The 25,472-nt window shown below is 52.7% G+C and overlaps 1 protein-coding gene across 1 annotated transcript; it reads right to left on the bottom strand.

Annotated features, from left to right (window-relative positions):
* Positions 1–2,420: 2,420 nt before the first annotated feature.
* On the bottom strand, positions 2,421–2,933 carry IUM83_01875 (uncharacterized protein; the record flags this gene model as incomplete). Its single annotated transcript, XM_067925761.1, has 1 exon — positions 2,421–2,933. The coding sequence occupies one exon, from the start codon at positions 2,931–2,933 to the stop codon at positions 2,421–2,423; it is 513 nt and encodes a 170-aa protein (XP_067801098.1).
* Between the last annotated feature and the right edge of the window lie 22,539 nt (positions 2,934–25,472).

The raw sequence follows: 25,472 nt of genomic DNA, 5'->3' as shown, positions 1-25,472 counted from the left end.
TAAACCAGAAGTCCAGGCCCGATGCCTTACACCAGGCTGGAAATATGCCTTGTGTCGAAGTATCGGTCAGGTTGATAGAGCCACCACCAAGGCACCGCTAGCCACGAGCAATGACTAGGGTGCGTAATATAAGCGCTTTCGCACTAAACCCACTGTAGTCCCTTAGAAGGAAGGGTACCAGGTTGGTCAAGGCCTTTTACAGGGGCGCCGAGGTGAAACCTCGGCCACAATTCAAATACACCTGGGGGCTTGGGGGGGGGGGGGCATGTCGCGCGCTCAGGACAACGTTCAAACTTACAGAGAGGACTTTTTACTTCCCAACTCTCTGCCACTACTCACGCTTAGCCTTACCAGGGGGTACCCTCGGTCAATGTACCTAAAGCTCATTGGGAGACATACCACACGTTGGCCGAGCGTGTCCGGACCCTACAGCTAAGCTAGCTAGATTTACCCTAGACGGACTTGACTCTGTGTGGTTTGGGAGGAATACTCTGCTCTGATTTAATAGTTAGAGGCAGTGAGGCCTAGACTATAACTAATCCTTAATGTCTATACAAATATTATCTAGCGTTGACCGAGCTTTCGTCTTAAGTACGGATTCCCAAAATGTGTATCCACTATGACTATCGGAAGAGGTTGGCGGGGATTTATTAGAGACCGCCGATCCCTGCAGTTAAATGTGAGTAGCCAATAGGAGACCTTGGTCACCTTCCTCCCAAACCCTCAATGCTGTTAGACCTCGGCGCGGCGCTTTCGCTTCGCCGTCAAAATTCAACATCACATGTGAGTAAGTACGTGGTGACGCGTTTTAAGAGCGACCACTTGAACGTATCTTCAACAAGGAGATGAGTACTACTCGTACTGCACTGGAGTGGAACTTTGGAGTTTTGGCGCGAGTTTGGACGACCATAATTTTTAAAAGGAATCGGAAATTTCGCCTAAGTCCTGTCGATAAGTTCGTGCGTGTAATACAATATATTGCTGACGAAATCTCAGTATGATACTATGGTGGTAAACAAAATAACACCTACTTCAATTTGACCCCCACTGTGAGAGTACTTAGAAACAGACGAACACTGATGGACGGTAATCCAAACAAACGTTTATCGCTTCTTGATGTAGCGTTTCTAGCCGTACATTAATATGCCGTATATGTCATATATGAGACCACGCAAAACAAAATCGTAACTTCAAATTTATTACAGTGGAGTTACGGCCGTTTGAATGGAACGGGGGCAAGGATTGTACTTTCATGAAATTTCAAGGAAACGCGTTTTGAACATTTTGCTCTGATTTTCTAAATCCTAATTTTTCCCCGCGCTCGAACCACTCCACAATTCACAGCCAATTCAGCAGTGGAGCAGAGCGACGACGCGGCTGTAGTGAAGCATACGAAGCGCCCGCGTCTTCGAATGAGTGCGAGCGAGACAGTGACAGGTCTGAGCAACTGCCTCTCGTCGGCCAAGTATGCAAAACAGTGTTCTAGACAGCCTGCAACGTCAGCAACGACATGATTATAAGGTAAGGATTTACCACCGGAAATATGTAAGGTGAAACAATTCCAGTCTTAACGCCACCAAATGTATTATGTGTGCACCACATAACAGATCTTTAAAACTGCTTTTTTCAGCACATAATCTTACTTTTGAGGTGGTTCTAGCTCGTTTTCAGTCAAATGGAGTGCATAATCTGATTAAATCACATACTAATCAGCACGAAAGCAAACATACATTTTTTTTTAATTTTGAACATGCTCTCTTTGTGCCAAACGGCACCCTGTCCGACGCACTGATAGCCTGGGGTCGTTCAATTGCTCAAAATAAAGTTAAGACACAGGGCTAGGTGACTAAATAAAAAAGGAATCCGTACTTAGGCATTAAGATAGACACGGTTCTGCGTTGTCTCATATGCCGAATATTAAGACGGAATCGACAGCTACGAGCTTCAACGTAACGCCTACGGAACCTATAACCCTAATAAAAAATCCGCCAACCAAAGTCATCGGCGTAGGCCCACGAAGTGGTAACATTAAAGTTGCATTTACGGATCATGTATTGCAGTGTATTGATTACTTATTCTTCATTACGATATGCTTATGCGTATGGATCACTTACGGCGGCTATAGGTCGCGCTAGATCGGGACGTTTTGCGCGAAGATACGCCCTTGAAGGGTCGTGTCACGCCGTCACGTGCGTGTCCCCTTGGCGTTCAACCGACGTCGGTTACACTAGATCAGGTGTAGACGACCTCACATGCAATGTCACGTTGTCACGCGCGTGACACGGTACTTCCACACAAATATCCGTTACCAAGGGGGACCCCCCCCTTCATGCCTACTTTACCAACATGCAAGTTGTAGATGTGACAAAGAAACCAATGCGTTAACGCCCTCCTACACTTGGCTACAGCTACTGCTCGTGTCACAGCTCCACGCGTGACGGGTCCGTGATAGGCGTGACAGCGGGCTCCTTCTCTCCAGCGGCATCATCATTCCTGATCTCCACTTGAAGCAGGCATGGGCGCACGGAGTTGTCGCTCGCTCGATCATGCCGTCCGTGGTCTTGCCCTTGGACTTCGTCACCTTCACGACGGGGTCGACCACGAGCTCCCACTGCCTCCTCCGCCGCAGCGTGTGGTCCGGTGAGCGAGTTGTGAAGGTTGTCCAGCTCCGACTTGTAGTCCACCGCCTTCGCAGCCATGCACCGCTTGGACAGCTTATTGTCGGTCGCCGCGACGGAGTGCTCTATCTCGCTGACGGCAGCCTTGGGCGACTTGTATGCCTCCATCACCTCGTTGGCGATAATGCCGAGCTGTGCGATGATCCACTCGCGCTGAACAAGCTTGCGTAGGCCATAAGCACGATCCGCCATGGCACGTAGCGCAGGTAGTAACCGCTCCGAAGCTCCGACGAGCACCTCATCGTTCGATACCATGGCGCGCTCGGCGTCGGCGACGTTCTGCGCGGCGACGTCGTGCTTGCCCTACATAACGCGGTAGTTTGCTTCGGCGTCCCCGAGTCGCTTGGCGGATGTTTTAATAACGTTAGGGATTCCATAGACATTACTTTGAAGCTCGTAGGATTCATGGGCTGTCGATTCCATCTTAACCCCTTAGTTCCCAATGTCGTAAGTTACGACTTCGTCAATTCTCTATGTCGTAAGTTACGACATTGCTCGAATAACAATAGTGTTAGGCTCGGAACGAATCGGGCATACTTTAACCAAGTCTATTTTCTTCAGCAAAAATATAAGCTAGAGAGTTAAAAATCTGTTATTGCACAAAACGTGCATAGGGAGCTGTGATCAGAGATGTGTTGTGCATAAACGAAAGGGTGTCAGGTGTGATTGGACATATCGATGATTTGATGATCAAAGCCCAGCAGTCGTCTATCAATGGCACGAAAATTGCACGTTTTGTGTATTTTACTGATCATTATGATCAACCATGTGGAGGATTAGATGCAACCGCTCTCACATCTAACTCGTAAGTTTCGTGGTATATCAGCACGATTTTGTTTCTTATGTCGTAAGTTAGCCCGTGCAACCCCTTCAATCTTATACAATGGATTTGACGTCTCTGGGACACCTCCATACATACTCTCAGATATCGTTTTCGTCATAACGTAGTCCTACAAGTACCGTAAGTTACGTGTTCCGATGCCTAAATTCTGGAAATCAAGGGGTTAATGCACGGCAATACGGCATATTAATCCTTTAGTTACCGCCACACAGTTCTATATTAAGCTTCCCATATATTAATCAAGTCAAACCGGCGAAACTGCACCTCATGTAGGATTCTATAACACAATATCATAGAGGTTCAGCGGTTATTATACAATTTGTAATTAGATTTTACAGGTGATTTCGCTAAACCAGACCTAGTGTATGGTTTTGCAGGTCGCGCCACGATTCGCCTATAACGCCAGACTGCTGGTGGATAACCCAATAGAAGGGGTACCGTGGACCAAGGTATGGCGAATATGTTAGTAAGGGCGGTACGGTGGGTAACACCTAGCGAGATCTGCGGCGTCTCTTCGTAGGCTTCGCTGCTGCCTTACACCAAGGGAAAAGCACCATCTTCTCACGGAGCTATGTTCCGATGCCATGAACGTGATGCTTATCCCTGTCGTTAATGTATCCTCTGGTGCGTGCCGGGTCCTTCACGGCTTCAAATCTCCTTTTTTTTAATGATCTGCGGTCGGTGGCAGAACGGCATTAATACTTCACTGACCAGACCTGATGCTGGGGCAAGAAGCCAAGAGGTTACCATGGACGAGCAGATAAGGTTGTAGCTACGACGCTGCTCAAGACTGCGATTTCACCGAGACAGCTTGGGGAAGGCCTGCTCGAATTCTGGAAGCAGATGGCGGCCGAGCTGATGTCTCAAGCGGGGCACAACCACAATTATCCCGGGAGCGTTATGCTCGGGCAAGATGCGGCTGATGCTGACATGTGAGTGTACGTCGACAGCCAAAGTCCGTGATTTTGCAGGCTACATCGTCCACCAGCACGCTCTACAGAGCAAGTTTCGATAAGCGACGCGTACGGTCGAATACGGGTAGCACTTGCCGCAGTAACGGCAGTACCTTTTACTCTTCGAATAACATGGGAGTGTTGAATCGTTCTGCTACAGGCGAGTGCGGTCTCTTACTTAGCGAGTCTTCTGTCGTGTGTGAACGGGAAAAGCGGCTGAATTGCAGTGACCTCTGTTCATCAAAATGATCGATTTCGATACTCGCTGCTATGTCGTTCGCTCGTATGGTGCTCACTGGGGTGCCAACGTTCAATGATTGCCCGAGCAAGATACACATGACTATTGCTCGTTCGTCGTCCAGCAGGACAGGGTGTCATTGGCTTGGAAACGAGCGTGGAACAGCGGGGGGGGGGGGCGAGTTGGGCCAATGCTATGACTCGGAACTCTACCGTTAGCTATACTATGCTACGTGATGGACCTAGAGTTAGCTCCAACGCTGATGATGAGTGAAGTGGTATTTGGAAACAGGTACGTGATGCACAACGGTCGACTGGGCAGCGCTGTGATGTTAAGCATACGCCGATTGCCATTACACTGGCATATGGCGCAGTTTTGGGCCGGGATGTCGAGATTCCGATCAACATGGATTCCAAAAGATATTGAGCCACAATTGACTCCATTGATGCACCGTGCGGCGGCAGTATACTACTTCGTGAGGGTTTTCTGTCGAAATATCCTCTTATCGCGGCAAACCTTCTTTGGCGGAACTCGAGCTTGATATACTATCACAGATATCAGCCTGGTAGTCCACAGATCCCATGTAATCGACTCAATAGAACTGACTCCTTCAAACAAAATGAGCTTGCGTACAAAACGTAGTGTACCGTAATAATCGGGCCCAGTGCGACACAGTTTCCCAGTCATAATCAGGTGAAGCAAAAAACCTCGTGAGGTTTTTCAAGGAGTTCGCTCGGATCACGTCCGCCGCACGGTTGGTTGCGGTATCTCCCTCGCGCCATCGCAGTCACAAAAGAAAATGAAGAAGAGGCCGAAGAACAATCACAAGACGAAGCTGAAGGTGCGGTCTCTCGGAAGTCATGCTCGATACTCGTTTATTACATTTGCTGATGATGCTCGTGTACGGAGTGCTGAGGCCTCTAAAACGGCTTCTGTTGTGTCTGTTGCTATGTGGCTGGGCGTCCACCGGTCATCTGTGTACCGGTGGAGAAACTAGTTGCTGCGCTAGCCGCTGGTAAAACGACTGGTAGAAAGTTCTACGTGCGTACGGGTAGCCATGAAGCTCTTCGAGTGCGAAATCCCGTTTTAGAGAAAAGGTGCGTAAAATGTTTGTTTGTTCGATTATCTTTGGTTAAAAATTAACTCTCGTGTTTTAGACTTCTCGATTATGTGGCCGAGATGAGACAGAATCGCAAACTTTGCGTAACCACGAAGTGCCTCATTTTAATGATGGCTAAATTTGATCCAGATGATGTTCGAGTGCGCAAATACGCTGCGCTGCGATCGTGGACTGCGCGCTTCCTCAAGCGAAACCGACATGTGGTGCGCCGAATTACCCACAAGGGCAGCAAGACGAGAAGTGAAATGCAGGTCAGTTTTCATGAAGAAATTTATCTGGTTTTGAACACTAAAAGTTTTGTCTTTTTTTTTAGGAATTTGCTGATTCCTTTGTTAATTCCGTGAAGGTGGCAGTTGAAATGGATGGTGTTCTATCGTTTTATATATCCTACAATGCAAAATACTCGGGTCTTTTCAACATGGACCAAACGGCTCTCTTCATGGATAACCCCTGCAAGTTGACTATCGATTATCGCGGGACATGAAATGTGGACATAATACAAGGTAGTGCGGAAAATGGATGGCGTTGCAGCGTGTTTTTATGCGCGTCGGCAACCGGCGAAAAGCTGCCACCGTTTGTGGTTTTAGCTGGCGTACCTGGTTGCCGCGTTGCAGATGAAGTGACGGCTTCATCGTTTGGCAGTGCTGCGGTGGAGCACACCGTGAAGCCGAAGGCGTGGAGCGACCATGCCATTATGAAGGAGTGGATCGCTAAGGTTTGATATTCCTGCGGTTTTTATTTCTGGCTTTTTATTAACACTGTGTTTACGTTTGGCGTCCTAGTGTCGATGGCTGCTGTAACGGGGTTACACGTACAAGTGGCTGCAAGCCACTTGTGAATTTAACAGATAGGTTATCTGTTAAACGTTTTGGATACTTCCTCACATTGGTGTAAGACACACCGATGGATACATTGAAGTGGACCACCACAGTGAGTGGTCCACACATACCCAAAAGATCCTATTGGTAGAAAGCAGCATCTTTCTACCAATCAGAGTCATGCATATTAGCGGGGCTCTGACAGCCAGCCGCTGCCAACCCTTTCATAGATGATAAACAGTTTTTAGCAGATTTTAGAGGAAGATCAATTTACAAGCAATACAGTTCTCAATTTACCTTAAACTAGCTACTTGGAGTCTTGTCTAAGTTAACTTATATTTGTGTATTAAAATATAATTAACCTAAGTAATTACTAAGTACTTACGCTTCCTCATACACGTTGCGCAACGTGTAAGCTAAAGTAGTGAGTCAAGTTAGACCTACTACACCTGGTAGCACTTTGTAGTCCGTCCAACGACCGACTGCTTGACGTTCGTACGCGGTGTACGAACGCGGAGCCGAGAACCACATGAGCACGGAGGTGCCCATGGAGAGCTCCAACACGCCTGCAACGCATGTTGCACGCGCTGACTGCCCCCACCTGTCTGACCCAGAGTGGGAGGCCCTCCAACGACTGCCAACAGTCATTGGAGAAGCGGCGATAGCTACAATGCTGCGTACGCTATCGCCGACGGAGCAACATGGTGTTGCTCTGGGGTTCATCATGAAGGAGCAGCGTGACGCTGCTTCCTCAGTGACGGCGTCGTCAGGGACGACACCGCGTGCTCAACCATTAAAGTTGAGCGTAAGCAATTACGTGGGAAGAGAGGGCGAGCCTCTCCTCCGATGGCTTGTCGAACTCGACACAGCCATAGCGGCTCGACGCATCGTCGACCCGCTGTCGAAGGTCGCGTTCGCCATGTCCTGCCTTGGCGGACGCGCAAGGAGTTGGGCGTATGGACGCCGACTCTCCGATCCTACGTGCTTCAGCACATATGATGTTTTCAAGGAGGAGCTCAGACAAGCGTTTGAGCCCCCGCAAAACGAGTTCCGGTCGAGGGCGGAGTTCCTCGACCTTCAGCAGGGTAAGCATGACGTCCATGCTTACGCGCAGCGCGCACGATATTTGGTATCAAATATCGTGACTAACCCAATTGACGAGGCGACCAAGGTCGTCACGTTCATGAAGGGGCTTAGAGATGGGCCCGTGAAGACCTATCTCTTCCGAGAGTACCCGAGTACTCTCGAAGCTGCAATCACTCTTGCCATGCAAGAAGAGTTTAGCCTGCGGCAGGCTAAACTACATGTGAACGTACCGAGGCCGCAACCGCGCCCGGTAGCGAGGCCGGGAGGTCCAGAACCAATGGACCTCTCGAATGTAACAACTGCTGGTTACCAGCAGCAGGGAGGTAACGTGCGATGCTTCCGTTGCGGAAGGATCGGTCACTTTGCACGGGAGTGCACAGCTCCCATGCCCCCTGGAGGTGGCCGTCGTGGCGATGCTAGGCATCGCCGCGGACCAACAAAAAACGCGAACATCCAGTAGGCGCGGGGCGCCCTACTGGTAATGCAGTCGCGCGTGCCGATATCGGGCACGCGGCACTGAGGACTGCAGCCCCCAGTGAGACCAGCTCTCACTGCAAGAAACAAGATGACAGGCCGAACCTAGTCATCTTGAAGGTTTACTCGAAGAGAGCGAATGACTCTCTTCGAGCTTTGGTAGATTCAGGCGCGTCGAACAACTTTGTTCGACTACGAAGCCTGCCGAGACTTGACTTCGACGAGGTAGATACACCTCGAAGTCTTCTGGAGGTACGACTGGCAACAGGTGCCATCGTGAAGACCGAGAAGCGCGTCGTGAACGTGCGCTTCTCGTACAAACAACGAGTGTTTGTCGAACACTTTATCGTCCTGGACCTGGACGATAAGTTCGACGTGGTAATGGGCATGCCGTGGCTTGCACGGCATGATCCGGTGATAGACTGGAAGAAGCGCACGCTCGTGCGCTTCGGACGCGACAGCGGAACAGAGAGCGATGGCCCTGTTACCAGCGCGCGCACCAGCAGGTGCGCGCGACTCACCAGTCGAGACAGCGCTTAATGCCGCTGTCCCGGAGTGCCAAGAAGTGCGCGAGGGCGCGCACAGTGAGACCCACGTCGGCAATGCTGCCGACGTCGGAAGACAAAAGATGTGTTGGTTCCGGGAACCAACACCCACGTTCAAGCGTGTAGGGACAGTCCCTGACCCGAAGCGGTCAGGTCGACAACGACGCGTCGGCTCCGGGAGCCGACGCACCCTCAGTCATGAGGGGCTCCGCCAATGAATGGCGTCGAGGTGACGAAGGCGTGTCAACTCCGGGAGTTGACGCTGCAAACAGTGCGGACGGTTGCAAACGTACCGCACTGACGCAATTACATGCTGTCGTGCAGCCGGGCTGCACGACGAAGCGCCATGCGATCAAGCCGGGCTTGATATCGCGCGCCCGCAGACAGGGTCTGCCGGCGAAGGGACACATTGCCGTGCAGCCGGGCTGCACGAAGGAAAATGCGGTCAAGCCGGGCTTGATACCGCGCGCCCGCGGACAGGGTCCGCCGGTGAACGACAGTCCACGGCCGGGCCTGGACCAGAAGAACAACTGTGCGGAGCCGGGCTCCGCACAACAAGAAGACGGCGCAAGCGGAAAACGCTGCGCAAGTCTCGGTCCGGGACCGAGACGCAACAAGAGCAGTCTGCTGGGCAGACTGCGGCGGTGACGCCGAATGTCAAGACGCTAAGCGTCTTGACGCGCACCGATACTGGATTCCAGTATCGTGACATGGAACTCGCTAGTCCTCCGACGACGGCGTCGGAGTTGACTTCGCTTCCAGCCATGAGCTGGAATCGCTTCACACGCGATTTGCACGATGGACGCATCGAGCAGAGTCTGCGTTCTTTCGGACAGCGAAAGAACGGCGAGGCGAGAGCGAAGAGCTGAGGCAGCTCTTCATGGGAGTACCACTGAGAGTGAAGACACTCTCAGTGCGAAGACGAAGCGAGAGCGCTTCGAGGAACAAGGTTGGGACTCGCTGAAGTCGAGTCCCTATTACGAATTGTTGAGGGAGTACAAAGACGTACTCCCGGAAGAGATTCCTGCGGAGCTTCCGCAGGATAAGGGCATTCAGCACGAGATTGATCTCGTGCCGGGCACGAAGTACTGTGTCACGCGGCAGTGGCCACTGCCGCGAGAGCAAGTGAAAGCGATCGACGACTTCTTTGAAAGTCGTCGTAAAGTAGGACAAGTGCGGGAATCAAAGTCCCCGCACAGTGCTCCGACGTTCTGTGTCAAGAAGCCACAGGGCGGATGGCGCATCGTTCATGCCTACAACAAGCTGAACGATGCGACGGTACCGGCGCAGACGCCGATACCGCGAAAAGATGTTATCATCGATTCGATGGCCGGGAGCACCGTTTACAGTGCTCTCGACTTGCGAGATGGATTTTATCAAATCCTAATGCGTGAGAGCGATATCCCTCTCACGGCAGTGAGCACGCCAAGCGGCATGCCCTGGGAATGGCTAGTAATGCCACAGGGGCTTAAGAATGCCCCTGCGACTTTCAACAGGTGCGTGACGCACTTGTTGCGCTCGGTGCGCGACTTCGCACCGAGCTACTTCGATGATGTATTCATCCACAGCCGGGCTGTGGACGGGAAGACCGACGTAGAGATGCACAGGGTGCATCTCCGGAAGCTACTTGAGCTTATGAGAACACATAAGCTCTACGCGAACCTGAAGAAGTGTATCTTCGGGGCGAGCGAGATACCCGTCCTCGGGTGTCTCGTAGGGAAGAATGGTGTTCGCCCTGACCCGGAAAAGGTCAGAGTGATAAATGAATGGCCAACGCCTTCAAGTGTCAAGGAACTGAGGCAGTTCCTTGGCTTGACCACGTACTTGTGGTGCAAGTACGTGGAGGATTACGCGGGCAAGATCCGCCCGCTGTCACAGCTTCTTAAGAAGGAAGCTGTGTAGAATTGGACAACCGATTGCCAAAAGGCATTCAATGCAGTCAAGCGGGGCTTGACTGAGGCGCCGATCTTGGCAGTGGCTGACCAAGATCGCCCATTTCACGTAGTGTGTGACGCATCCGATTTCGCGATCGGATGCGCGTTGATGCAGCACGATCACGAGGGCCGTGATCGTGTCGTCTACTACCAATCGCGTCAGCTGAAGCCAGCTGAGCGCAACTACCGTATTCCTTATGTGCTTGCTGACATGCATCTGCATGATTTGCAACTTGTCGTCCAAACATTGATCAACAGTAATCTTCGACAAATGCAACAGTAGACAAATGTAACAGTAGTCATCAAACGGAAAATTGTATTACGCGCTTACCACTCGTCGATCTCGTCGCCATCATCGCTATCTAAGTCGTCGTCAGACGAGAGATCGCCTACAGTCTCATCTACCATGCTGAACTCCCTCAAGAAGGCCACAGCGGCGTCATCTAAAACGTCAGGAGCAGTCCTTCCTCAGCGCGTTGATCCACTGCACCAGCTCCATCTCAGCGTCGGTGGGGAGGATGGTAGTGCTGCCGGTCGGGCGTATGTACTTTAGACTTGCTTGGCGGGGGTCGGCGCACAACTCTTCGAGTTGGTCGTGCTCCTTACGCCACTGGTACATTAGCTTTCTCTTCTGCTCTCTTGCATGGCCTGCCAGCTTAGGAAAGTATTTGTCTAGCGTAGCGTCGACTTTGTTGTTAGCAAAGAATCTTACTATCTCCAGCTTCTCACTCTTAGTGAAGGAGTCCCGAGTATGCTTCGGCTCCTTCCGGTGCCAGTCACGCGGCTGCGTCCTGGTGGTTTCCGCTTCATGCCGTCGGCTGTGCGCTGCTTATGTCGAAATTGCAAGTGAGAAATTTGTGGTTGAGCTGAGCTGTCAGTAAGCACATAAAGTAAAACTGTACAATCAACACTCGAATTTGATTGGCTACTTAGATTTGTCAGTAAAATGAATCAGTCAGCAAGCACATAAGGAATACGGTATCCGGTGCATGACAAGGAACTCCTTGCCATGAAGTATGCACTCGCAAAGTTCCGAGTGTACTTGCTTGGGAGTAGACCATTTGCGGTCTACACCGACCATGCTTCACTGCGCACCGCAGTGAAGTCGCCACACATTTCACAAAGAATGGCGAGATGGCTCTCATTCTTTGCGGAGTATAACTTCCGGGTCGAATACAAACCCGGAAGATTGAACGTGGTGGCCGACGCGTTATCACGTCGGCCGGACTATGCAGAAGCTGTTGACGTCAATGCCATTGACGCCATGCGATCGAGCAAACCCACATCATCTCTGTTGGATGATGTGAAGGCCGCGTACGCGCACGACGCGGACGCGAAGCTCTTGCTGGCCTATGGCACAGCGCCTTCTGACAAGTCCCGTCAGAAGCTGCCCAAGCACCTTCGAGCGCGTGCACACCGCTTTCGTGTGCACGACGGACTGCTACTCTACAACGCAGTCGACGACAACGCGGATCGCGTTGTCGTGCCAAATGACCATGACCTGCGACTCAGGGTCATGTACGAGTATCATGATGCCCCGACTGCGGGACATCTCGGACGTGAGAAGACTTACGTCCTTCTCACGCGCGACTTCTACTGGCACCACCAGTATAAGTGGGTGCGCAAGTACATCCGTGCTTGCGAGGTATGCCAACGCGTGAAGCCTGCGCGAATGGCGCAGGCTCCACTGCAATCACTACCGACTCCGTCGGAGTGTTGGAAGTCCATGTCTTTGGACTTCATCTTTGGTCTTCCCCCGGATAGCGGAGGGAACACCGGTGTTGTGGTCTTTGTAGACCGTTTCAGCAAGATGGTACATCTTGCTGCGGTGCCAGCAGAGGTGACCGCGAAGCAGACGGCCCGTCTGCTCGTCGACATGGTGTTCAAACACCATGGCATGCCGTCCGACATCGTGTCGGACAGAGACCCGCGCTTCACAGCGCACCTGTGGCAAGAAGTGTTTACACTTCTTGGGAGCCAGCTTTCCATGTCGACTGCGGATCATCCGCAGACGGACGGTCAAACCGAGCGCGTGAATCGCGTGCTCGTCGATATGTTGAAGAGCTACGCTCACTCGTTCCACTACTGGAGCGAGTGTTTATCGATGTCAGAGTTTGCCATCAACAACTCAGTGCATGCCTCGACCGGGCATACACCGTTCTACGTGAATGCCATGCGGCATCCACGCCTACCGAGTTTACTCGGAGTGATGGCTCCCACTTTAAGTGGGGGAGGATCTACGACTGCAATACAGCAGCCGCAGAAAACCGCTGACACTTGCACAGTGTCAGCTGCAACAATGGACAAACCACATGAGTCTGCGCCCTGCGCAGACTCCTCCACCAACAAGGACAACGACCACGGGTCTGCGCAGGGCGCAGACACTGCAAAGAACCACGCAGAGGCCGGGCCTCTAGCGGAGAGCGAGCTGAATGACTTCAGCTCGGATGTTATCAGTTTCATCACCAAAAGACAAGCCGTAATTCGGTTTGTCCAAGACACAATAGCAGCTTCTGTTGATCAACAGAAGCTGAACGCAGACAATGCGGGCAGAGGCAACACAAATGAATTCAAAGTTAGTTCATTGGTTTGTTAGCAACTCAAAGCCTGCCTAGACATGCAGTTTCGGATTTCGGAGCAAGCAAGCTTGCTCCGCGCTTCATCGGGCCGTTCACTGTGTTGGCACGGCACGGCAACGCATACACGCTAGACATACCGTCTAGCATGCGCCTCCATCCGACCTTTTACGTCGGACGGCTGAAGCCATACCGGCAGCACGAGCCATCTAGCTCGGCTGACCCGAAGCCTCGGCAGGAGCCAAGGCAGAAGCGGAGGACTTGGCCTCGGCGACTAGCAACCTCTGTAACGGGGTTACACGTACAAGTGGCTGCAAGCCACTTGTGAATTTAACAGATAGGTTATCTGTTAAACGTTTTGGATACTTCCTCACATTGGTGTAAGACACACCGATGGATACATTGAAGTGGACCACCACAGTGAGTGGTCCACACATACCCAAAAGATCCTATTGGTAGAAAGCAGCATCTTTCTACCAATCAGAGTCATGCATATTAGCGGGGCTCTGACAGCCAGCCGCTGCCAACCCTTTCATAGATGATAAACAGTTTTTAGCAGATTTTAGAGGAAGATCAATTTACAAGCAATACAGTTCTCAATTTACCTTAAACTAGCTACTTGGAGTCTTGTCTAAGTTAACTTATATTTGTGTATTAAAATATAATTAACCTAAGTAATTACTAAGTACTTACGCTTCCTCATACACGTTGCGCAACGTGTAAGCTAAAGTAGTGAGTCAAGTTAGACCTACTACACCTGGTAGCACTTTGTAGTCCGTCCAACGACCGACTGCTTGACGTTCGTACGCGGTGTACGAACGCGGAGCCGAGAACCACATGAGCACGGAGGTGCCCATGGAGAGCTCCAACACGCCTGCAACGCATGTTGCACGCGCTGACTGCCCCACCTGTCTGACCCAGAGTGGGGAGGCCTCCAACGACTGTCAACAGTCATTGGAGAAGCGGCGATAGCTACAATGCTGCGTACGCTATCGCCGACGGAGCAACATGGTGTTGCTCTGGGGTTCATCATGAAGGAGCAGCGTGACGCTGCTTCCCCAGTGACGGCGTCGTCAGGGACGACACCGCGTGCTCAACCATTAAAGTTGAGCGTAAGCAATTACGTGGGAAGAGAGGGCGAGCCTCTCCTCCGATGGCTTGTCGAACTCGACACAGCCATAGCGGCTCGACGCATCGTCGACCCGCTGTCGAAGGTCGCGTTCGCCATGTCCTGCCTTGGCGGACGCGCAAGGAGTTGGGCGTATGGACGCCGACTCTCCGATCCTACGTGCTTCAGCACGTACGATGTTTCAAAGAGGAGCTCAGACAAGCGTTTGAGCCCCCGCAAAACGAGTTCCGGTCGAGGGCGGAGTTCCTCGACCTTCAGCAGGGTAAGCATGACGTCCATGCTTACGCGCAGCGCGCACGATATTTGGTATCAAATATCGTGACTAACCCAATTGACGAGGCGACCAAGGTCGTCACGTTCATGAAGGGCTTAGAGATGGGCCCGTGAAGACCTATCTCTTCCGAGAGTACCCGAGTACTCTCGAAGCTGCAATCACTCTTGCCATGCAAGAAGAGTTTAGCCTGCGGCAGGCTAAACTACATGTGAACGTACCGAGGCCGCAACCGCGCCCGGTAGCGAGGCCGGGAGGTCCAGAACCAATGGACCTCTCGAATGTAACAACTGCTGGTTACCAGCAGCAGGGAGGTAACGTGCGATGCTTCCGTTGCGGAAGGATCGGTCACTTTGCACGGGAGTGCACAGCTCCCATGCCCCCTGGAGGTGGCCGTCGTGGCGATGCTAGGCATCGCCGCGGACCAACAAAAAACGCGAACATCCAGTAGGCGCGGGGCGCCCTACTGGTAATGCAGTCGCGCGTGCCGATATCGGGCACGCGGCACTGAGACTGCAGCCCCCAGTGAGACCAGCTCTCACTGCAGAAACAAGATGACAGGCCGAACCTAGTCATCTTGAAGGTTTACTCGAAGAGAGCGAATGACTCTCTTCGAGCTTTGGTAGATTCAGGCGCGTCGAACAACTTTGTTCGACTACGAAGCCTGCCGAGACTTGACTTCGACGAGGTAGATACACCTCGAAGTCTTCTGGAGGTACGACTGGCAACAGGTGCCATCGTGAAGACCGAGAAGCGCGTCGTGAACGTGCGCTTCTCGTACAAACAACGAGTGTTTGTCGAACACTTTATCGTCCTGGACCTGGACGATAAGTTCGACGTGGTAATGGGCATGCCGTGGCTTGCACGGCATGATCCGGTGATAGACTGGAAGAAGCGCACGCTCGTGCGCTTCGGACGCGACAGCGGAACAGAGAGCGATGGCCCTGTTACCGCAGCGCGCGCACCAGCAGGTGCGCGCGACTCACCAGTCGAGACAGCGCTTAATGCCGCTGTCCCGGAGTGCCCAAGAAGTGCGCGAGGGCGCGCACAAGTGAGACCCACGTCGGCAATGCTGCCGACGTCGGAAGAAAAAGATGTGTTGGTTCCGGGAACCAACACCCACGTTCAAGCGTGTAAGGGACAGTCCCTGACCCGAAGCGGTCAGGTCGACAACGACGCGTCGGCTCCGGGAGCCGACGCACCCTCAGTCATGAGGGGCTCCGCCAATGAATGGCGTCGAGGTGACGAAGGCGTGTCAACTCCGGGAGTTGACGCTGCAAACAGTGCGGACGGTTGCAAACGTACCGCACTGACGCAATTTGCATGCTGTCGTGCAGCCGGGCTGCACGACGAAGCGCCATGCGATCAAGCCGGGCTTGATATCGCGCGCCCGCAGACAGGGTCTGCCGGCGAAGGGACACATTGCCGTGCAGCCGGGCTGCACGAAGGAAAATGCGGTCAAGCCGGGCTTGATACCGCGCGCCCGCGGACAGGGTCCGCCGGTGAACGACAGTCCACGGCCGGGCCTGGACCAGAAGAACAACTGTGCGGAGCCGGGCTCCGCACAACAAGAAGACGGCGCAAGCGGAAAACGCTGCGCAAGTCTCGGTCCGGGACCGAGACGCAACAAGAGCAGTCTGCTGGGCAGACTGCGGCGGTGACGCCGAATGTCAAGACGCTAAGCGTCTTGACGCGCACCGATACTGGATTCCAGTATCGTGACATGGAACTCGCTAGTCCTCCGACGACGGCGTCGGAGTTGACTTCGCTTCCAGCCATGAGCTGGAATCGCTTCACACGCGATTTGCACGATGGACGCATCGAGCAAGTCTGCGTTCTTTCGGACAGCGAAAGAACGGCGAGCGAGAGCGAAGAGCTGAGGCAGCTCTTCATGGGAAGTACCACTGAGAGTGAAGACACTCTCAGTGCGAAGACGAAGCGAGAGCGCTTCGAGGAATAAGGTTGGGACTCGCTGAAGTCGAGTCCCTATTACGAATTGTTGAGGGAGTACAAAGACGTACTCCCGGAAGAGATTCTGCGGAGCTTCCGCAGGATAAGGGCATTCAGCACGAGATTGATCTCGTGCCGGGCACGAAGTACTGTGTCACGCGGCAGTGGCCACTGCCGCGAGAGCAAGTGAAAGCGATCGACGACTTCTTTGAAAGTCGTCGTAAAGCAGGACAAGTGCGGGAATCAAAGTCCCCGCACAGTGCTCCGACGTTCTGTGTCAAGAAGCCACAGGGCGGATGGCGCATCGTTCATGCCTACAACAAGCTGAACGATGCGACGGTACCGGCGCAGACGCCGATACCGCGAAAAGATGTTATCATCGATTCGATGGCCGGGAGCACCGTTTACAGTGCTCTCGACTTGCGAGATGGATTTTATCAAATCCTAATGCGTGAGAGCGATATCCCTCTCACGGCAGTGAGCACGCCAAGCGGCATGCCCTGGGAATGGCTAGTAATGCCACAGGGGCTTAAGAATGCCCCTGCGACTTTCAACAGGTGCGTGACGCACTTGTTGCGCTCGGTGCGCGACTTCGCACCGAGCTACTTCGATGATGTATTCATCCACAGCCGGGCTGTGGACGGAAGACGACGTAGAGATGCACAGGGTGCATCTCCGGAAGCTACTTGAGCTTATGAGAAAGCATAAGCTCTACGCGAACCTGAAGAAGTGTATCTTCGGGGCGAGCGAGATACCCGTCCTCGGGTGTCTCGTAGGGAAGAATGGTGTTCGCCCTGACCCGGAAAAGGTCAGAGTGATAAATGAATGGCCAACGCCTTCAAGTGTCAAGGAACTGAGGCAGTTCCTTGGCTTGACCACGTACTTGTGGTGCAAGTACGTGGAGGATTACGCGGGCAAGATCCGCCCGCTGTCACAGCTTCTTAAGAAGGAAGCTGTGTAGAATTGGACAACCGATTGCCAAAAGGCATTCAATGCAGTCAAGCGGGGCTTGACTGAGGCGCCGATCTTGACAGTGGCTGACCAAGATCGCCCATTTCACGTAGTGTGTGACGCATCCGATTTCGCGATCGGATGCGCGTTGATGCAGCACGATCACGAGGGCCGTGATCGTGTCGTCTACTACCAATCGCGTCAGCTGAAGCCAGCTGAGCGCAACTATCCGGTGCATGACAATGAACTCCTTGCCATGAAGTATGCACTCGCAAAGTTCCGAGTGTACTTGCTTGGGAGTAGACCATTTGCGGTCTACACCGACCATGCTTCACTGCGCACCGCAGTGAAGTCGCCACACATTTCACAAAGAATGGCGAGATGGCTCTCATTCTTTGCGGAGTATAACTTCCGGGTCGAATACAAACCCGGAAGATTGAACGTGGTGGCCGACGCGTTATCACGTCGGCCGGACTATGCAGAAGCTGTTGACGTCAATGCCATTGACGCCATGCGATCGAGCAAACCCACATCATCTCTGTTGGATGATGTGAAGGCCGCGTACGCGCACGACGCGGACGCGAAGCTCTTGCTGGCCTATGGCACAGCGCCTTCTGACAAGTCCCGTCAGAAGCTGCCCAAGCACCTTCGAGCGCGTGCACACCGCTTTCGTGTGCACGACGGACTGCTACTCTACAACGCAGTCGACGACAACGCGGATCGCGTTGTCGTGCCAAATGACCATGACCTGCGACTCAGGGTCATGTACGAGTATCATGATGCCCCGACTGCGGGACATCTCGGACGTGAGAAGACTTACGTCCTTCTCACGCGCGACTTCTACTGGCACCACCAGTATAGTGGGTGCGCAAGTACATCCGTGCTTGCGAGGTATGCCAACGCGTGAAGCCTGCGCCATCGGCGCAGGCTCCACTGCAATCACTACCGACTCCGTCGGAGTGTTGGAAGTCCATGTCTTTGGACTTCATCTTTGGTCTTCCCCGGATAGCGGAGGGAACACCGGTGTTGTGGTCTTTGTAGACCGTTTCAGCAAGATGGTACATCTTGCTGCGGTGCCAGCAGAGGTGACCGCGAAGCAGACGGCCCGTCTGCTCGTCGACATGGTGTTCAAACACCATGGCATGCCGTCCGACATCGTGTCGGACAGAGACCCGCGCTTCACAGCGCACCTGTGGCAAGAAGTGTTTACACTTCTTGGGAGCCAGCTTTCCATGTCGACTGCGGATCATCCGCAGACGGACGGTCAAACCGAGCGCGTGAATCGCGTGCTCGTCGATATGTTGAAGAGCTACGCTCACTCGTTCCACTACTGGAGCGAGTGTTTATCGATGTCAGAGTTTGCCATCAACAACTCAGTGCATGCCTCGACCGGGCATACACCGTTCTACGTGAATGCCATGCGGCATCCACGCCTACCGAGTTTACTCGGAGTGATGGCTCCCACTTTAAGTGGGGGGAGGATCTACGACTGCAATACAGCAGCCGCAGAAAACCGCTGACACTTGCACAGTGTCAGCTGCAACAATGGACAAACCACATGAGTCTGCGCCCTGCGCAGACTCCTCCACCAACAAGGACAACGACCACGGGTCTGCGCAGGGCGCAGACACTGCAAAGAACCACGCAGAGGCCGGGCCTCTAGCGGAGAGCGAGCTGAATGACTTCAGCTCGGATGTTATCAGTTTCATCACCAAAAGACAAGCCGTAATTCGGTTTGTCCAAGACACAATAGCAGCTTCTGTTGATCAACAGAAGCTGAACGCAGACAATGCGGGCAGAGGCACCACAAATGAATTTAAAGTTTGTTCATTAGTTTTGTTAGCTACACAAAACCTGCCTAGACATGCAGTTTCGGATTTCGGAGCAAGCAAGCTTGCTCCGCGCTTCATCGGGCCGTTCACTGTGTTGGCACGGCACGGCAACGCATACACGCTAGACATACCGTCTAGCATGCGCCTCCATCCGACCTTTTACGTCGGACGGCTGAAGCCATACCGGCAGCACGAGCCATCTAGCTCGGCTGACCCGAAGCCTCGGCAGGAGCCAAGGCAGAAGCGGAGGACTTGGCCTCGGCGACGAGCAACCTCTCCTCCAGCGCGCGGACGCGCTGGAGCAACCCCTTCATCTGGGTCCCCAGCTCGACCTGGATATTCGAGGCGGTCTGCGAGACCGCCGCGACTTGGGCCTTCTGGTTCGCCAGCTCCTGTTTCAGGGCGGCGAACTCAGCGCCCTGCAGACGCTCCACGACGGCCACCCGGTCGTGGAGAGGCGCGTACTGATCAGCCCGGGGCTGATCATACCCGGGGCGTGTTCCCGCCACCGCCGATCCGTGACGCCCGCGGCTCAACCCGCTGGATTGTTGAGCGGATTGTTGACCATAGTATCCCGAAAACGAACCCTCAAGGGGCTCGTTTTCGTATTCGTTGGAGAGGATTTCCTCCCCATCGAGATACATGGGAGCCGCGGAACGTCTTGCTGGAGGACGTTCCGGAAATGGTGAGGGCGTACGAAGAGCAGTACGCGCTGGCGCAGCGGAAGTAACACGAGCGCTGCGATCATCGCTAGCGCCCGAACCCTCACGTGCTAAGAACTTAGCACGGAGCTCTGAGACTCTCGGGCACACGGAACGACGTGTACCCGTTCAGGTCGCGGTCGCTCAAGCGGACCGCGCCTGGAAGCACTTCGTGCACTGAAAGCCCTCGGGCACAGCGCACGGCACATTTGCCTCCTCAGCAGCAACATGAAGTTGCTCCAGCTTTCCACGCTTCGAGTACGTCTCGAAGCGATCACGCGCTTGCTTAATCCGATCACGGTAAGCACTCGGCCTCTTGTTGAAGTTCTCAACAAAGGCGTTCCAGCTTTGACAAAGTGCCTGCCATTCGGGCACTTTGCTGCGAGAAGAGGTCTTCTTGCTTTGAAACCATCGGAGCTCATGAAAGAGTCCGATGTAGTAATCGCGCCTTTGATGCGTTTCCGCATCAAAGTGCAGCTCGGCAACCACAGCGTCATCTTTGATGGCGCTGCATACGTACAGCGGCACCTCATTCGGAGGTACCGAGTTCCCAAATCGGTCCGTGATCTCGGACGCGGACGGCATCCATGGATCGCGCGCTGCAGGCGCAGCGCGCGGAGAGCCTTGAGCTTTAACATCACGCGCTGCAGCAGCAGCGCGCGGAGTACTGAGAGCCCCAGCTGAAGCGAGTGGGGTATCGCTCTCAGTACGCGAACGCCTCGAACTCGAAGCGTCCGATTCGTCCCCCTTCACGCGGGCGAACGTTCTTGGCGTGAGGGTCGAGCGATTCTCTCGACACTGAGTCTTTACGCTTTGAGGGCGAGTCCTCCTCGCCCTCCATGTCTTCATCGTCGTCGTCGAAGTCGACGACGTCGCCGTACTTCGCCTTCTGGCGTTCGAAGTAGTCGTCGATGGAGAGATGACTCCCCACCGACTTTGCGGACTTCTTCTGAGGCGCGCTCATCGTTGAATGAGCGCGGGTTTCTTCTCCAACGCGGAGAATTGACGAATGGTCAATTCCAAAGATTGACGTGCGGGGACCCCGCGCGTCTAACCTTATAAGGGGGGATGGTGTAACGGGGTTACACGTACAAGTGGCTGCAAGCCACTTGTGAATTTAACAGATAGGTTATCTGTTAAACGTTTTGGATACTTCCTCACATTGGTGTAAGACACACCGATGGATACATTGAAGTGGACCACCACAGTGAGTGGTCCACACATACCCAAAAGATCTTATTGGTAGAAAGCAGCATCTTTCTACCAATCAGAGACATGCATATTAGCGGGGCTCTGACAGCCAGCCGCTGCCAACCCTTTCATAGATGATAAACAGTTTTTAGCAGATTTTAGAGGAAGATCAATTTACAAACAATACAGTTCTCAATTTACCTTAAACTAGCTACTTGGAGTCTTGTCTAAGTTAACTTATATTTGTGTATTCAAATATAATTAACCTAAGTAATTACTAAGTACTTACGCTTCCTCATACACGTTGCGCAACGTGTAAGCTAAAGTAGTGAGTCAAGTTAGACCCACTACAGCTGCCGGATGCGGCTACTCGACAGTCTCAAGGTTCACAAAATGGCAAGCATCCGGCAGATCCTCGAGGACGACTGCGCCACCCAAGTTCAGTATATTCCTCCGGGAGTTACTGGACTGTGTCAGCCCATGGACGTAAGCGTGATGGCCTCTTTCAAAAAGAAAAATCAGTGAGTATTTCTATGGATAATTTATTTTAATTTTAACTGACGCTGTAATGGTACTGCAGGGATCTTTATCTGAAATACCGCATCGATCATCCGTTCCCTGCTAACGCAGCAGAAAGACGTGTCATGCTCTCTTTTCTCGTAGCCAAAGCATGGGATCTCATAAAGGTTAAGACAATCGTGAAGGGCTTTAGAAAGGCGAAGCTCTTGCCAATTGGTCCCCGCGATGAGCATGGTGTGTTTCGGACATTCCTACAACCACTGCCAGAGATGACCATCACTGACGAGGAGGAAGATAACGATCAATAGACGTTAAACGCAAGTTTTTCTTTTCAAGTCTTTTATCTTAATATTTTTTTAGGAGGGGAGGGGTTGTCACCCATACGTCTGCCGGTGTCGCACTCAAACCGTTTGTCGCACTGGGCCCGATTATTACGGTATATGGTCTTGGAATGGAATGTGCAAACAGGCCTCACACCTTACTTTTGAACAGACGCTAAGGACATCAAGGATATCTAGCGAAGACGTTGTCGAGAGTCGTTCCGGCGCGGGAAAGACCGCGAGGTGGTCCGGAGAGATCTTTCAAGCGACTGAAGTCGTCTTACCACATTCAGGATGCAACGTAGAAACGTATCCCAAATGGTAAGTTATGCTGCAGTTTACCCGATAAGTATCTTGCTCGCACGAACCCATTGTTATAACTTGCACAAGCAGCAGCCCGTATTTCTTTCAAGGCAGCTTAGAAGGCACTGCGTAAGGTGGGTTGGTTTACAAAGCCTCCACGACGAGGTCTGGAAGATCGGTACCGGTATGTTCGTCCTGGCGGCACTCCAGATGGAGTAGAATGTGTCGATTATTTCTTGGGGGAGCTGGCACTTGTGGCCTGTTATAATATGATGTGTGGAGAAAATACAGCATGTGATACTCGGTGTGAGAAGTGATAGTTCTGGAAGTGAACCTGTGGACTTTGATTTATCGTATGATCCTGCTTCCCGCCTAGGGATAATGGTATGGAGAGGGGACGCACAGAGTCACTGCCCAGCCGTAGAACATGGGCAAATTGACGGAGTTTGCATCGACGTTGATCAAACTGCAACTATGACGGTGCAGTACGACGAGGCAATTGTGGATATATCTCCGATAATTGGAGCTCAAAGACTGGGAACGGTACCGGTATGTGCCGTGCGTCAGCAACAATGCTCTACAGCTCGACAATGTTCGATTTGTGCGGCGTACCTACATCATTTTTGCTCTCACGACATTTGTGCTGCTCTCAAGCTTCGCGGTCCAGACGGTCATCTTCTGAGTGATTTGGAGATGTGAGCATTTGCAGCAAGCAATGCTACGACACATTAGTAGCACCGATTGCAGTGATAGAATCCTCTCCTGTTGCACCGTCGATTGCAGATAATCCAGCAACAACTAATAAATCACTAGAGTTTCAGTTCGGTAATGTGGTGACCACCCAAGAACCTTTACGGTTGAGTAGCGTCGCTCGGGCTCAAACGTAGAGAAACCAAACCACAGCTGCAACCACTAGCAAACCCACGAAGAGACTAACAGCAACAGTCAAGGCAACGAACGTCGTCTCTACGGCGAACATTTCCAAGAAGAAATCTAGATCTACCGTGACACCTAAAACGACTGCAAAGAAATCTGGAGCAACTGCGGGACCAAAACCGGCGGTAAAGAAACAACGGAGCAGCAAGGCAAAGAAACTAACCGCAGCAGAAACGATACGTGTGGAAGGTGATCACTCCCATAGCTCTCAGCTCCGATCTGGTATCGTTGTTTCTGCCCTCGCTAGTCATGAATCAGTCCGTGTTTCAGGAGCGATCCCAACGAAGCCACTGTGTCTTATCGAATCCACGTACCCAGAAAAGCATGAAGGCATGTGATAACCTCTGGTTACGGAGACAAACCGCTACCGAGACGAGCAAGACAAATGGTGCACCCATGCGGCATTGACCCCGGCTGTCACCATCCGCCATGCCACGCGCGGGAGGCCCAGGCAAGTACACCAACCTGGCCGACTCCACCACCAACAGCCGCTACCGCAGCAGCAACAGCAGCGCCCAACAGCTCTCCATCCCGACCTCCTGGCTTGGGCAAAGACCAACGTTGGTGTTTCGCGCGGAGGCCGCAACATCTCCAGCGAAGTTGACGGTGCGTAGAGGTGGGGGCAGAAACTGTTGGTTGCAATTTGAATACACATTTGGATACACTTCATCACTACAACTACACTTTTGGCTTATCAATACCTCGTCAGCATGACAATACTGCACCGCTATCACTCCATTCGGAGCAACAGTTCTCGACATCACAGTGTGAATCGGAAACGTTCTGCGTCAGTGGCGCTGCTAACAACGTTCAGCGTAACGAGCAACGACCTATCCTGCCCCGAAGGCCTATCCGTAAACGATGCAACGGATGCCAGCACGACACCGGCACCCACTTATCGATCGTGTACGTCAGTTGCGCCGCAGGTACGATCGTCCGCCTCCGAAGCGGGATCATCCGAACTAGCACTCCTTATGGGAGGCGTCGTGGCATCAGCGCCCTGCAACATTGGTGTTCACTCGAACAGTGTATAACTTTTCGGCGGTCTGATACCAGAAGCAAACGCCCTCATTATCGATTTATTCGCACCTTTCGGTTGGGCACTGTCTCCAGCAGAGTATGAAGTTTTTGGTGGAGTAATTTCGCATGTGCATGGTTCGACACTGTGTTCACATACGAGAACGCCGTTTTATAACAATCATTCGGTGGACGATCATGTCAGTATCTCCAACGCATACCCAGGCGTTTGTGGAAAACCAGAACACTCCCTTCGCCGTGCAGTGATGGCAGTTTTGGGCCCTGATTCTTTTAATGAAGAAAAATTCACTGGTTGGCTCCAGCAGCTGAAGGTGCTCGGCCTCGTATTTGACGCGAAAACACTAACCGTGGCAATTCCGGAGTCCAAAGTTCTGAAAGTACGCACCAGAATCGCACATGCTCTTCAAACCAAGTCGCTGACACGAACAGAATACCGTTCCCTGTTGGATTCCCTTCGTCACGTAGCCACATGCATACACCCCGCCAAAACATTCCTGTAACGCCTTCGAAGAGCAGAATTGGGACTCAATCGCTCCCACCGCGTCCTAGTCTCGAACGCAATGGCAAACGACCTTGTGTGGTGGCTCTACATCCTTGACACAGGTAGACTCAACGGTGTCCCTCTACAGTACTTTCGAGATCTACCCCGAGCTGATGTTGACGTTTTCGTGGACGCTTCCAATAACGGCCTGTGTGCAGCTGACGTGTCACAGAGAAAATATGTAGCATACACATTTTCGATCCAGGAACGCCGACTGATTAGTGATTTCCAAGCCGGAGAGGCGAATGGATTAGACATAAAGTTTCGTGAACTGCTATCGCTTGACTTTGCCGTTCATGCTTGGGGACCGGAGTGGCGTCGCCCACCCCCATTCCTACCAACCCACGTGCGCTTCAACATCGATAATATATTTGCCGTATCATGGCAATCAAAGTTCTCCAGCCGAAATCCCAGAGCACAAACGGTGCTCAGTCTCTTGGCGCTATGGGAAGTGAAGTACAACCTGCGTTTCTCATCCCGCCATGTAGCTGGAAAGACCAACACACTAGCAGACCTGGGGTCCCGCA

The sequence above is a fragment of the Phytophthora cinnamomi genome (assembly GCF_018691715.1).
Source record: "Phytophthora cinnamomi strain GKB4 chromosome Unknown Contig0, whole genome shotgun sequence".
Classification (NCBI taxonomy): Eukaryota; Oomycota; class Peronosporomycetes; order Peronosporales; family Peronosporaceae; genus Phytophthora; species Phytophthora cinnamomi.
The sequence above is the reverse complement of the archived record's forward strand: the minus strand, read 5'-3'. Positions and strand labels throughout refer to the sequence as shown.